Source organism: Gallinula chloropus (genome assembly GCF_964237585.1).
Source record: "Gallinula chloropus genome assembly, chromosome: 12".
NCBI classification, from domain to species: Eukaryota; Metazoa; Chordata; class Aves; order Gruiformes; family Rallidae; genus Gallinula; species Gallinula chloropus.
Window position 1 is genome coordinate 10,202,968 of NC_140097.1, and position 13,082 is coordinate 10,216,049.

Here is a 13,082-nt window from a genome sequence, read left to right on the forward strand (position 1 = left end):
CCCTGTTGGCGTACGGAGGCGATGGTGGGCAGCAGCACCCCCAGTACCCCTGGTACCCACCCCCTCCCCAAAGCAGCCGAGCTGGGTGTGCAGAGCTTTATTTCCTGAGATATGGACACACGGACAGATGGGCACACCTGGAAGGACAAACCACGGACAAATGCAATGGCCACGCTCATGCATCTGGCAGGGCCCCCCCACTGGCACAGCACCCCCTTGGAGCCCCCCAGCCTGGGAGGGGAAGAGATGGGCTCTGCCCAGGGATGTGGGGAGGGGTTGGGGGGCCCCCGCTGCCCCATGGGGAATGGTCTTATGGGGGACACACACACAACACAAGGTCCCGTGGGGCTGGCAGCCCACAGGCCGAGGAACACTCACTGGGAAGGCAGTGGGGCCGACCCTGACCGCATCGCCAGTGCCAGAGCACCCACCAACCTGCCCCCACAGCCTGCCACGGTGCCAGGCCTCTCCTCCAGAGCATGAGGGGCTGGGGGCAGCATGCTGTGCCCCCCCCCGTCTCAGTGCTGCACTGCCTGGCATCACCACTGCAGCCGGAGGCAACTCTTTGGGAGCCCCTGGAGATCAGGTACCCCCATCTCATTTTGCGGGGAAGGGGTGAGACCCTACACTAACGGGGGCTGAGGAACACATGCAGGGCACAGCACCGTGCACAGGACCCAGCCTCAGAGGCCAGCTCCTGCAGGGAGGGGGTACCCCGCACCCCAGGCTAAGCCTGCCCCCCTGGCCTGCACCCGGCAGCCCCCGAGCTATCTGCCCTTCATGAAGCCATCAAGGACGCGGTCGCTGCGATCAGAGAGCCAGTAGCCGGCCATGGCAGCCACAGCACCGATGAAGATGGCGGTGAAGACCATGTCGCCTTTGGCAGCCAGCGTGGCGAGGGCACAGATCATCACGCCGAAGAACATCTGCTGCAGCACCACCACCTCATCGTCCGTCACGTCGTCAAAGAAGCCCTTCTCTGGAGCGTCTGCAAGGACAGGGCTTGTGGGGGGCCCTGATGAGCAGGCAGAGCCCCGCCACTGGCCCCCCCCACCCCTTCACAGACGGCCCACATCCCCGTCACCGCATCAGGCTGTACCAGGGGGCTTGTCCTCCACACAGTGCCCGTCCCGGCGGACGTAGCCACGGGCGCACACGCAGCGGTAGCTGCCCTCTGTGTTCTCACAGACCTCCTGCACCCCCGTGCACACTGGCTCCTCGGTGTTGGCACACTCATCTACGTCTGGGGGGCAGAAGGAGAGCTTGGGCAGGGCTCAGGCGGCATGGAGGGGGCAGAGGTGCCCCCAGCGCGCAGCAGGCACTCACCCAGGCACTTGGCTCCATCCCGCCAGTAGCCCTTGTTGCATTTCTTGCAGCGAGCTGGCCCGGCGCCCATGCAGCCGATGCACGCCGTGGAGCAGTCTGCCGCAGGGAGAAGAGCCAGGGTCTCCACCAGAGCCCTCTCCCAGCCCAGCCAGCAGCAGCCAGGGCCAGGGAGAGTGGCTCTGAGCAGGCCACGGGGGCCACCCACAGGGAAACTCCCTGCGCCTGACCTCGGCACTCGTAGGAGCCCTCCGTGTTGACACAGAACTGGTTGGCTCGGCAGTGCGCCATCTCCGTGCCGCACTCATCAATATCTATGGGAAAGCAGGGGGGGGGCACATGACCTCGCTGAGCCCTGGCTCCCTGGACACGGCCCCAGGGTGCCCACTCCCCCCACTGAGACCCTCACCGATGCAGCGGTGCTCGTGCAGCACCCAGCCCCTCTTGCAGCGAAGGCAGCTGGAGTCCTCCGGCCCCGTGCAGCGCCCGCACGCCCGGTAGCACTCTGTGGGCATGGAGGAGGGGGTATGGGTGTGGGGAGGGGAGAGCTGCCCACTCCCAGTGGCCAGGGCAGCAGCCCCCCCAGGCACACGGCCCCTCTCCCCACCAGGCCAGACCCCTACCTACCGGCACATACCAGGTGGCTCTTGTTCCGCGAGGCCTCGTAGTAGCCGTCACCACACTCAGCGCAGAAGGGGCCACCATAGCCCGGGCTGCAGACACACAGGCCAGTGCCACGGCGGGTGCCGTCACCATCACATCGCCCGTTGCCACTGCAGGGCTGCTGGGGCCCTCCAGCACAGGCTGCAAGGAGAGAGACCAGACTGCTGGCAGCCAGGGTAGGGGGTGGTATGCTGGGGGGGCCCCTCCAGCCTGGGTGGCATGGCCAGCAACCCACTGGCACCCCGTTCATGGCACAGCTACTCACGCCGGCAATCAGGGCCATAGGTGCCAGGCAGGCAGCAGAGCGCCAGCCGGTCCACGCACAGCCATCGGAAGAAGTCAGGGTGCTGCTGCTGCCTGAGGGAAGTGGGGACACGTGGTGCTCAGCCCCTTGCAGGGATTCCCCTGTCCCCCGTGTCCCCATCCCCAGACTCACTCGTGGAACCACCACTGCTCCACGTGCTCCTCACTCTGCTCCAGCAGCTGGTGGCAGGCAAAGTCCGAGGGGGCGCAGACGCCCTCCAGCACCTCCAGCAGACGGGTCTCACTGCAGGGACAGGGGTGTCAGTGTGGGGGTGCATCCCCCCATGGAAGCTGGGCCCCCCCAGACACCCCCTGCTGAGGGGCACCCACCTGTGCCGGTACTTAGCCAGCTTCTCTTCCTCCCATGCCGTGTTGCCCCCACCGAACCCCTCGTGCTCTGTTCGCTCCAGGCCCTGGGTGCATGACAGGGGGACAGTGCAGGTGTGGGGGCCCCAAGAACCCCCTTCCTTCCCCCAGGGACGAGTCAGCCCAGGGATGCACCACCCTCCGCCCTCCCTTGACCTCAGATGCCTTACCCCGCCCTCAGACCCTCTACACTCCTTAGGGATGCCCCCCACCTCACCAATGTGTCCCCCCCTCCCTGGGACCCTGTCACCTCCTCATCCCACCCCTGCCCAGCCCACGTTCCCCCTGGGACCCGGTCCATGTCCCCCCCAATCCACACCCTGCCTTGTCCCTTCTCTCCCGCATCACCCCCTCCCCGGCCCCGCAAGCCGTGTCCCCACGTCTGTCACCCGCGGGCCCCCCACGTCACTGCCCTCCTCCCCACCGCTCCCCCCGCAGCATGGGCCGTGTCACCCCCTCCCCATCCCCCCCGCCCCATCACCCCCGTGCCGCGTGCCCCCTCCCGCTCGGCCCCGCACCCTGCTGAAGCTGTCGGCGAGGCCGCGGCACGCTCGGCAGGGCTCGGCCCCGGTCCCGTCCCCGTCCCGGTCCGGGTGGGCGCGGGCGGCCCCCAGCAGGACCCCCCCGAGGAGGGCGGCCCCCAGCAGGGCCCCCCCCAGCCCTGCGCCCCCTCCCCGGGCCGGCAGCGAGTCCGCCCGGCGCCGCCGCGGCCCCATCCTCCGCCCCGCCCGCCCCGCGTGGGCCGCACCCGCTGACTCAGCGCCCGCCACCCCCGCCAATGGCTGCGCGGCCGCTGCCGCCGGACCCCCGCTCGCAGCCAACCCGCGCCGCCCGCCGGGCACCGCCTCCCCGCGCCTTAAAGGGGCCGCGCCCAAAAACAGCCGCCCCGGGGGAGCACGGCCGGGCCCGGCTGGGCCGGGCAGTGCAGGGCCGCTGACCCCGAGCGGCAACCCGTCCGGCCTGGCCGAGCCCTTCACGCCCCATCACCCAAACCGATCCGGTTCCCCCTCGTACCCCAAACTGGCCCAGCCTCCCCCTCAGCATCCCTGAACTGGTCCAGTTCTCCTTACCCCTCCTGCATTGGTCCTGTCCCGCCTCATCCCCTCGAACTGGTCCTGTTCCTCGTTCCTCATCCTCCCTCCAACCAAACCAGCACAGTGCCCGTTCGCTCCCCCAACCAGCCCAGATCCCCCCTCCTGCCCCACCACCCCCATCACCCCTCACCCATCCATCTCAGTCCCTACTCCCCCCTGACCCAACCTCCCCCCGAATCCAACCTCCCCCCCGCACACCACAGCAGCCAGACACAGGACACGTGGGTGGCAACGCCGCCATCGCTGCTTTATTCCCCCACTGCCCGCCGCAGCCCCTCAGCCACCGCAGTTGCATACGGCTCCAGCCGCTGGCAGTGCTGCCGCCCACCCGGCCCCGCCAGTGCCCGTAGGAAACCCCCCATCTCGCTGGGCAGCGCGAAGGCCGGGGCTGCCCGCAGGGCTGGTGGCACCGCCGGCACCAAGGCCTCAAGCCGGGCCACCACGTAGCGCCCGTTGCCTGCTGCCAGCGCCGGCACGGCACAGGACAGAGCTGCTGCGAACACCTCGCAGGGGGGTACAGCGGGGACGTCATTGGGGCAGGGGCTGTGCTGGGCGCCAGGACTGCTTTTGGGAGCCCCAGTGCCTGGCATGGCCCCGGCGTCCCATTGACGTGCGGCAGCCACAGCCGCCGGGGAGAGGAGGAAGATGACGGTGTCACCGTCACAGAGTGCCCGCCGGTGCTGGGCGTGCAGCCAGGGCAGTGGCCCCCACGCCGCTACCCCGCTGCCGCCTCCCGGCGCTGCCGTCACCACCAGCCCCAGTGAGCGCAGGGCTGCCATCAAGGCGCACGCTACCCGTTCTGCTGCCGGCTCCGACGCGTGCACCAGCAGTGCCCGACGACCTCGCAGCGGGCCTGGGTGGGGACACACACAATCAGTGCCTGCACACCCCCACCCCATGCACCCCATAACCACCCTGTGGGAAAGGCACGGTGGGAAGCAGGTGGGGACTACCACTGATGGGGTGGGACCCATGTGGGAAGGGGATGGGCATCCCTCTCCACACCACCCTCCCCAAACCCCAGGCTCACCCCACACTCACCCTTGGAGCCACAGTCAGCCCTCAGAGACTTCAGCCAGCCTGTGGAGAGGAGAGGGGGTGAGGCAGGGCCCTGGGGGGGTGTCCCCGAGCTGGGTGCAGGACTCAGGGGGGTTGCTCACCTTTCACATCCTCCTTCTTCAGCAGGAGCAGGAGCAGGAGGCAGGCGGCCCCCAGCAGCACCCCCATCCATGCCAGCGCCCAGCGGGCACGCAGGTCTGCAGGCAGGAGATCAGTGCCAGCCAAGGGCCCCCAGCACCCACTGAGAGCCCCTGGCACCCACCTGGTGCCCCCACAGGATGGGAGCCCACCCTCAGCCTCACACCAGACCCCACCCTCTGCCGTGGTGCAGCCAGGGACACTCACATTTGTGCAGGGGACAGGCCCAGAGCGTGACCCCGGTGCCGTTCTCAGAGTGCCAGACCTGCAGGGATGGGGACACGTCACACGCTGCCGGATCCGTGCCCACCGCCTGCCGCCTGCCCACACTGACCTGCCTGCACTGCCCCGACACCACATCCTGCCGCAGCTCCTGCTCCAGCAGCCCGGGCTGCCCGGCTCCCTGCAACGGCACCAAGGGGTGAGTGGGCTGCACCGCCAGTACCGCGGCTGCGGGACATGGGGGTCCCTGCCCTTACTGTGCTGGTGAAGCTGGCGAGGGGGGTGCAGGCTCCCCGCTCCAGGGCACACAGTGAGGCGTTCCCCCAGTGCTCCAGCAGCAGCAGGTCACTGGTGCGGCCCGGCAGCACTCCTAGGGATGTGCCAGAGGCTGAAGGGGGGGCAGCAAGGGGAGGTCGGGGTGGGGGGGTGTCACTCCCCAGCCTGACCCCCCCACATTGCCCCTACCCTCCCACCCTGACAGTACTCACGGCCCTGTAGGCACTGGGTCAGCCGGACCTGCCCACCACTCCACACCTGCCCCAGAGAGAAGGTTAGCAAGGCCTGGGGTTGCCCGTGGGGCAGCCATGGGGCAGCTGTGGGGCAGAAGAGTGACCTACCTGCACACAGAGGTTGGGGTGTGGCTGCAGCCCCCCAAACTCCTGGGGTCCCTGTGGGCAGAAGGGATGCTCCATCAGTGCCTCCCACATCCCCACCGTGCCCCTGGCACCTCGCAGAGCCCCACTCACCTGCCCCACAGCGGGCTGCTGCAGGCCGGGCAGGGCTTGGCAGGGCCCGGTGGGTGCCGACTGCCAGCAGGGCACCAGCTCGGCCAGGACATCGCAGGGGGTTGACAAGGACCAGCTCAGCGCCCTCTCTGTGGCATGCAGGACCAGCCGGCTGCGCGCCCACAGCCGCTCCCAGGCCTCGGTGTCTGCAGGGGCATCAGGAGAGGGGTGTCACCCTGTGTGGGATGACACCTCCTTGGGTCCCTCTGTGTCCCAGCCCCTGCCTGCCCCAGCCCATCCCAGCCCCGTGGCACAGGTACCGTGGGAGAAGGGGCACAGGGTGGCCCGCGGTGGGTCCTGGGTCTCTGGCCAGACCTGGAGTGAGGATGGAAAAGAAGAAATAAAATATTTGGGGTTCCCAGGCTGTGAGCGTGACTTGTCTGAACCCCTTGGGATGCCAGAGGGGGTTACAAGGTGCCTGGAGCCCCTCTGTTTTGGCAGTAACCCTGCCACCCCGGTGCCTGTCAGGCACCCACCTGCAGGCAGAGGCAGGGCAGGACCTCATCGGCTGGCAAGCTGTAGTTCATGGGGCCGCTCTGTTGCCGGGAAGCAGACGTGGGTCACCTCGTGGCAAATTTTACTCCCCAGCAGGGTCACCCCACCAAGGGGGACCCACTCCCGGGGGACCCGCTCCCAGCACCCTGCCTGTAACACAGATACAGCTTCCCGGAGGGGCGAAAGGGGGGCAGCAGCAGCCAGAGCCTGGCCAAGACAGGGGGTCAGGGAAAGGGTTTGTACTCACCGCGGTCAACGCGTGCCCCGACCCACTGCTGCCGTGGCTCTGGTTGTGGTAGAGCCGGAGGGTGTAGCTGTGCCCCGCCGCAGCCCCTTGCACCTCCACGACCACCTCCTTCGGCCCCGGGGAGACCTGCAGCCTGGGCACTGTGCCAGAGGTGGCTCAGGGCAGCTGGCACTGCCCACCCGGCACCGCACGCCCGGCACCGCAGCATGGGACATGGCACCCTGGGGGTCACCTTCTCCCCCAGGAGAGGTGGTCACCCACCACCCAGAGCTCCCCAGGGAACGTGTGCCAAGGTGGGGAGGGAGTGTCCCAGCACTGGCACAACTATGGGATGTCAGCACCTACCTTGGCATTGGGGGACAGCAGTCTGTGCCATGGGCCATGAGCAGTCTGTGGGGACAGGGAGTCAGTGACCAGGGGGACCAGGGTCTGTGGCAGCAGGGCATGCTGTGGGGGGCTCACCTGGCACCCTCTGACGCCGGCTCAGCTTCCGGCGACCGTGTAAATCCGTGTACGCCGTGACGTGGAGCTCGGATCCCAGCGGCGCCTCAAAGCACCGGAAGGTCACCCAGCCCTGGGCAGGAAAACCATCACCACGCTGTGGTGAGGCAACAGCACCCCCGGCACCCACCTCCCCGGGGCACAGGGAACACGACCACTGTGCCCCAGACAGACGCCGGTACCAGCATCCACATCACCAAGCACCACGGTGCCTGGGGACTGCCAGCAGCGGGGACGCTCATCCCTGGCACCCCACAGCTACGTACCAGGGGTCGGCCGGGCAGCGCAGAGGCCAGGGGTGCCCGGACCTCCACAGCCACGCAGCGGGAAGAGGCGTAGGCGTGCCCGGAGAGCAGCAGCAGCGCCGTGATATTGGGCTGCGATGAGGAAGCTTCACCCACCAGTGACCCCTCATCACCATCTTCCGCCCCAGAGATGCCCGACGGTGCCGGGCAGCCGGTGCCAGACGGCAGGGCCAGGCGCAGGCGTGCCTGCAGGCAGGGCGAGCAGGCCGCAGTCCCGGTGCAGCGCAGTGCCGGATCCAGCCGCAGACGAGCCAGGGCCAGCCCGCAGCCAGACCCCAGCAGCTCCATCCCGCACAGCACGTCGGTGTCTGGAGGGGGGGGGGAGGAGAGGAGATAGAGGGCGACCGTGCGTGCGGGGTCCCACGCCCCGGGTGGGTCGAGGGGCGCTGGCAATGGTGGTGGCACTTACCCAGGAGGCGGCAGGCGAGGCCCTGGGGGAAAGGGGCAGGGGTGAAGCCGGTGCCAGGGTGCCCGGAGACCCGCGTATTGGCGACTCCGACCCACCTGGGAGCAGGCCAGGGTGTCGCCCGGGACCCCGCGCCCGCCCGCAGCCCCCGTGGCCAGCAGCAGGAGCAGCAGCAGCAGCAGCCCCCGCGCAGGCATGGCGGGGCCGGGGCCGGGGCCGGTGGGAGCCCCGGCCCCACGCGGTTCACTCCCTACGGCCCCGATCCCGGTTCCACGGGCCCCGCCGCCGCCGGCTCCCGCTTCCTGATCCGATCCCGGACACCCGGGTCCTAGCGCGGCGCTGGTGACCGCCCCGGGGTGGGGCCTTCCCGCTCCCGCAACCGACCCGACGACGGGTTCCGCGTCCCGGCACCGCGGGGAAGGGCGCGGGGCCCCACGGAGACCGGGACGGCCCCACGGCTCGGGCACGGGACCTGCCCCACACGCGTAGGCACGGTGCCCAGGCTGGCCCGAGGGAGCCGGCAGCGGCTGCGGGACGCGGTCCGGCGGCCGTGCCCGGACGGGCTGCGCCCTGCCCGCTTGCCCCCGCCGTGCTGGGCGGGGAGCGGCGGCGGGGCGGCCCCCGCCTCCCCCCCGCGGGACACCGGCCGAGCCCCCAGCGCACCAGACGGACGGCAGGGCAGGGTGAAACGGCGCCTTTATTGCTTCCAGCCTGGACGAGATCCCGCTGACAGCGCGGGAGCGAGGAGCAGGGCCGGGCTGCGCCCCCAGCCCCGCCGGATCCCCGCGCCCCGGGCAGGGCAGGGACGGGACCCCCGCCGCGCCCGCCCGGGGCGCCCGGCTTCCTTCAGCGCCACCCCGGCTTCCAGAGGGGCGTCCCCGGAGCGCCGGGTCTCCTCCGGAGTAGGTTCCTGTGTGGAAATAAAGCTGCCCTTGCCCGGGACAGCACCCCTCCTTCCGGCCCCAAGGGAGCCCCAGCTCCCATGCCCGGGGCCAGCCTTGCGCAGGGCTCCGCAGCACCCACGGGCACCCCTCCTACCGCCGCAGCAGGCAGGCTCAGCCGAGCCCCGCACCGCCGTGGCAGGACCCCTGCCCTCACGGAGAGGGGGGGATGGCAGGGAGGCCGCTTGCAGCCCGGGCCCGCTGGCCCTGCAGCAACGCCCAGCTCAGCCCCAGCACTGGGCACTCAGGTGCCAGCGGCTGCTCCAGGGGGCCGGGGCGGGGGGCTGCCCTCCCCGGCTCCCACTTCCAGCAGCCGGTGCAGGAGCCCCCGCACCCTGCCCCGGCAGCGGCGGGGTGGCGGAGGGCTGCCCCGCAGGGCACCCAGCAGCCTGGGCAGCTGCCGGGGCAGGCGGTAGGTGGGCAGGGGCCGGAGGGGCCGGGGGACGTCGCGGGGGCTACAGAGCCGGCTGAAGTAGGCCAGCACCCACCCGCCACCACGGCCCGCAGCTCCCAGCTCCCCGTGTAGGCAGGTCATGGCCGCCCCAAAGATGTCGTGGGCATCCCCAGGGACACCATCAGCTGCCCCAACCCGCCACCGACGGAAGAGCCGGGCGCTGCCCCGGCTCCAGAGGAGGAGGACGGTGCCACGCTGGCGGCCCACGCAGCCCCGCTGCGCGTAGAGCCAGGGCAGTGTGCCTGCCTGCCCCACACTGCCTGCTTCCCACAGGTCCAGGCGCACGTCGCAGCCCAGCCCCGCACGCAGACGCTCAGCCAGGGCGCACACCAGCCCCAGGTGCTCCTCTGAGTCTGGCGAGTACAGCAGCAGAACAGGGCGCCCACCCGGAGCACCTGCGGGATGGAGGGGACAGCAGTGACAGTCCAGTCCTGAGCCCCCCAGGCATCCCCTGGGGATACCCCAACCTCCAAGCACCCACCATTGTGCACCACTGCCCGCAACCCTGTGACTCTCTGCAGCTCGGGGAGCTGCCACCCCCCAGCACCCCAGCCCCATGGCCCCTGTGCACCCCCATCCCACAGCCCCCCACGGTGTCCCTCACCAGTGGCTGGCCTCCAGGTTCCACGGCAGTTGAGGAGCAGCACAGTCACCACTAGCCCCAGTGCCAGCGCCAGGCCCAGCAGCCCAAAGTGCCTGCGGGAGACTGGAAGAGGGGCAGTGAAGGTGAGTGAGGGGTGTCCACCTGCCCTCACAGCCCCCCACGGCCCCCCAGCACCTCAGCTCACCGTCAGGGCAGAGCAGCTGCTTCCGGGCGAAGCGCACATCCGAACGCCAGACCTGGGGAAGGGGCTGGTTGAGGGGGGTCCAGGTTGGGTGTGTCCCCCACTGTGGTATGGGTGCCAAGAAGGGGGTCACCTTACCAGCACACAGCTGCCCAGGACCTGCACTGGCAGCAGCATTGCCAGGTCCCCTGGAACAGAGCCCTCGGTCTGCAAAGCACAAGGGCAGGCTCAGCTCGCGTCAGTGCCACCCACCCCATGTGCCCCCCAGCCCCGTGCTGCTCACCTGAGTGACGGTGTAGAGGGGGGCCTCGGGCTCACATTGCCCACCCCGGCGCTGGCAGAGGGCTGCGCTGAAGGCTGCAGGGATGCTGGAGGTGAGGTGCAGGCGCAGCTGCATCCCCCGAGCACTCACTGAGACGTTCCAGGCAGTCTCTGCAGTTGTCAGAGAGGGGGGGCAGTTCATGGGATGCCCGAAGTAATGAGAGGTGCAAGGCACCCCGAGGCAGGGCTGTGCTCAGTCCTGGGGTGTCCTGACTCGTGGGGCTCACCTGTCCGGTGGGGACACTCCACATGGCTGCTGTTCCTGTAGGAGAACTGGGGGAGTGGGGGTCAGCAGAAGGGTGAGGTGCCATTGTCCACTGCTGCCCCCAGCCCCCTCCCAGGTGGTGCCCACCCACCCTCAGGGCCTTACCCGGAAGCAGAGCTGGGGGTGCACATCCACCTTGTCTAGTGTGTACGCCTGGTACGGGCAGAGAGCGTGTCATGGTCCCCAATCTACAGAGCCCGTGGTCACCCCAGCACTGGCCCACCCCCCTTGGGGGACCCTGGGATCCAGCAGGTGCCCCAGACAGAGGTACAGCTTTGCACCCCTCTGGGCTGGTGCACCAGGCACCTCAAAGACAGGACCCCTCACCTGGTCCTCCTCACTGGCTGTGGAGTTGGGGATGTCATGGCAGGGCGCAGACTCAGCTGCAACCTCCCTCCAGCACAGGGTGGCCCGTAGGCGCAGGGGGCAGCTGGCGCTCAGCACCATCGCCATCTGGTCCTTGCTGCTGGCACTGTAGTCATGGAAGCGCACCGAGGACCAGAGCTCGGGGCCATCTGCAGGACACCACGTCAATGGGCTGGGGGGACAGTGGGGGGACCCCTGGGACCCGTCTCCTGCCCCCACAGGCACTCACAGGCGGCTGGCTGGTTGTGGAAGGGGCAGTGCTTGCTGCGCAGGCTGTCGTGGTGGGGGTAGGAGGCCTGGGGGGGCAGAGAGGGGCAGTCAGGGCAGGACATGCCCCCACCCCTCCTGCCCACCCTCCATGAGCGGGCAGAGACAGGCACAGAGAGGGGCCCCACGGCCACGGGGAAGGGTAATGCACCTCAATGCACAGGCAGGGCACCAGGAACTCGTACGGTAGCGAGACATGGTCACCCCCCGACACCAACACCTGTGGGCACAGGGGCAGCATCAGCAGGCGAGGGCCCCTGCGCTGGGGGCTGCCAGGAGGGGACCGGGGCCGTTACCTGCCGGTGGAAGGGCCGCGGTAGCTCCTCGCACTCCAGGGCCAGCTGGTGGCACAGCCGCACCTTCAGGGCAGGACCCTCGGGCACCCACACCTCCACGGCCCGCGCCTCGGGCACCCAGGTGTGGGTGAAGACGGGCCCTGCGGAGCAGGCGGGGGGGTCAGCCGGGGCCGGCATCCACCCGGGACACCCCCTATCCCCCTCCCGGGGTCCCTCCCAGCCTCACCGGGCTGCTCGGCGGCGACCAAGTGGCTGCGGCTGATGGCCAAGCCCCGGTCAGGGATGGTGTGGAGGGAGACGAGGACCTGCCGCCCGCTCTCTGCCGGGAAGCAGTCGAACTGCACCTGCCACTGCGGGGAGCGGGGGTGGGGGGAGGTTGTCAGCGGGACACCCCCAGATCCAGCATCCGGCCCCGGCTCCTCAGTGCGCCCCGGACTCACCGGCGAGCTGCCCTGTACCCGGTGCCGCCGCCACACCTGCAGCCAGCCGGGCCGGTTGGAGCCCAGCTCCAGGAAGTTGAGCTGCAGCCCACGGATACCACCGAGCTCTGCGAGAAACCAGCGCGGGGGATGCTGACGCGGGTGGGAGGACGAGCCTTTCCCCAGCCGGGAGCGCGCATCCCCGCCGGCCCTCCCCGTACCTGCGGCGGGAAGGGCCAGGCGCACCCGCAGGCAGGGCTGGCAGGGCTGCGAGGGCGGGCACAGGCGGGCTGTGCTCAGCTCCAGCGCGGGCGGCTTCAGCGGGAGCCCGGGCCGGGCCGGCCGGCGGCAGCGGGGGCGGCTCAGCGTGCTGTCGGCTGCAGGGGGAGAGCAGAGAGGGGGGGGGACGGCCGTGCGCCGGGGGTCCCGCCTACTGCCGGCACTGGGAGCCCACCCCGCACCGGGAGTCCTCGGAAAGGGGAGCCCCGGGCGGGGGGAGATCTGCACGCCGGAGCCTCGAGGTTGGGGGCGGGGGGCGGGTGTGAGACTCGGGCCCCGGGAGTCGCGGGCAGGAGGAGCTCTGCACACCGGAACCCCGTGCACCGGGAGTTCTCGGAAGAGGGAGTCCCGCGCCCTGGGAGTCCCGGGAAGAAGGACCTCCCCCCCCCCCCAACTCCCCACACTCCAGGACCCGGCAGGCGCGGGGTGGGGTAGGCGGGGGGGACGACCCCGTCATCCCACCGCACGCACCCGGGAGCCCCGGGCAGGGGGAGCCCCGCTCCGCCCCGCTGCTACTCACCGGTGGCGCGACACTCCTGCAAGCAAAGAGACGCGTGTGAGCGCGGCGCCGCCCGCCCCATCTCCTCTCCCTTCCCCCCCCCCCCCCCCCCCCCCCCCCCCGCCGCTTCCCCGGACGCTCACGAAGTTGGCGGAGACCCGGAGGCGGGTGACGGCGGCCTCAGCCCCGGGGGGCGGCAGCAGCAGCTGCATCAGCAGCGCGGCGGCAGCGGCGAGCAGCACCGGGCGCCCCATGGCCGAACCGCCGCTCCCCGCCCCGCCCC

The 13,082-nt window shown here is 70.4% G+C and overlaps 3 protein-coding genes across 3 annotated transcripts; all 3 read right to left on the minus strand.

Moving 5' to 3' along the window:
- Window positions 1–82: 82 nt before the first annotated feature.
- Window positions 83–3,371, minus strand: CRELD1 (cysteine rich with EGF like domains 1; the record flags this gene model as incomplete). Its single annotated transcript, XM_084269525.1, has 10 exons — window positions 83–988; window positions 1,100–1,243; window positions 1,327–1,422; window positions 1,554–1,637; window positions 1,733–1,828; window positions 1,951–2,127; window positions 2,252–2,343; window positions 2,423–2,533; window positions 2,620–2,702; window positions 3,174–3,371. The coding sequence occupies 10 exons, from the start codon at window positions 3,369–3,371 to the stop codon at window positions 768–770; spliced, it is 1,302 nt and encodes a 433-aa protein (XP_084125651.1). The 3' UTR covers window positions 83–767.
- Window positions 3,372–3,971: 600 nt separating this feature from the next.
- On the minus strand, window positions 3,972–8,190 carry IL17RC (interleukin 17 receptor C). Its single transcript, XM_084269827.1, has 17 exons — window positions 8,006–8,190; window positions 7,911–7,932; window positions 7,463–7,809; window positions 7,158–7,269; window positions 7,041–7,085; window positions 6,696–6,835; window positions 6,430–6,489; window positions 6,214–6,268; window positions 5,915–6,099; window positions 5,786–5,836; window positions 5,657–5,702; window positions 5,426–5,538; window positions 5,281–5,349; window positions 5,154–5,211; window positions 4,910–5,005; window positions 4,791–4,829; window positions 3,972–4,602 (listed from the first exon to the last, which is right to left on the minus strand). The coding sequence occupies exons 1-17, from the start codon at window positions 8,102–8,104 to the stop codon at window positions 3,998–4,000; spliced, it is 2,142 nt and encodes a 713-aa protein (XP_084125953.1). The 5' UTR covers window positions 8,105–8,190; the 3' UTR covers window positions 3,972–3,997.
- A 396-nt stretch (window positions 8,191–8,586) lies between these two features.
- Window positions 8,587–13,053, minus strand: IL17RE (interleukin 17 receptor E; the record flags this gene model as incomplete). The annotated part of the gene is made up of 15 exons (XM_084269550.1): window positions 8,587–9,697; window positions 9,907–10,008; window positions 10,091–10,142; window positions 10,226–10,294; window positions 10,371–10,519; window positions 10,636–10,681; window positions 10,779–10,826; window positions 11,001–11,188; window positions 11,269–11,335; window positions 11,458–11,526; window positions 11,603–11,742; window positions 11,829–11,952; window positions 12,043–12,398; window positions 12,821–12,836; window positions 12,943–13,053. The coding sequence occupies 15 exons, from the start codon at window positions 13,051–13,053 to the stop codon at window positions 9,093–9,095; spliced, it is 2,142 nt and encodes a 713-aa protein (XP_084125676.1). The 3' UTR covers window positions 8,587–9,092.
- Between the last annotated feature and the right edge of the window lie 29 nt (window positions 13,054–13,082).

Bases quoted from the DNA above. Each gene is read 5' to 3' on its own strand.
- IL17RC (XM_084269827.1), bottom strand. From the start codon at position 8,104: ATGCCTGCGCGGGGGCTGCTGCTGCTGCTGCTCCTGCTGCTGGCCACG. The intron at 5,703-5,785 runs GTAGGTCACTCT...TCTCTGGGGCAG, and splicing joins ACCCCAACCTCTGTGTGCAG to GTGTGGAGTGGTGGGCAGGT. The intron at 5,212-5,280 runs GTCAGTGTGGGC...CCATCCCTGCAG, and splicing joins TGTCGGGGCAGTGCAGGCAG to GTCTGGCACTCTGAGAACGG.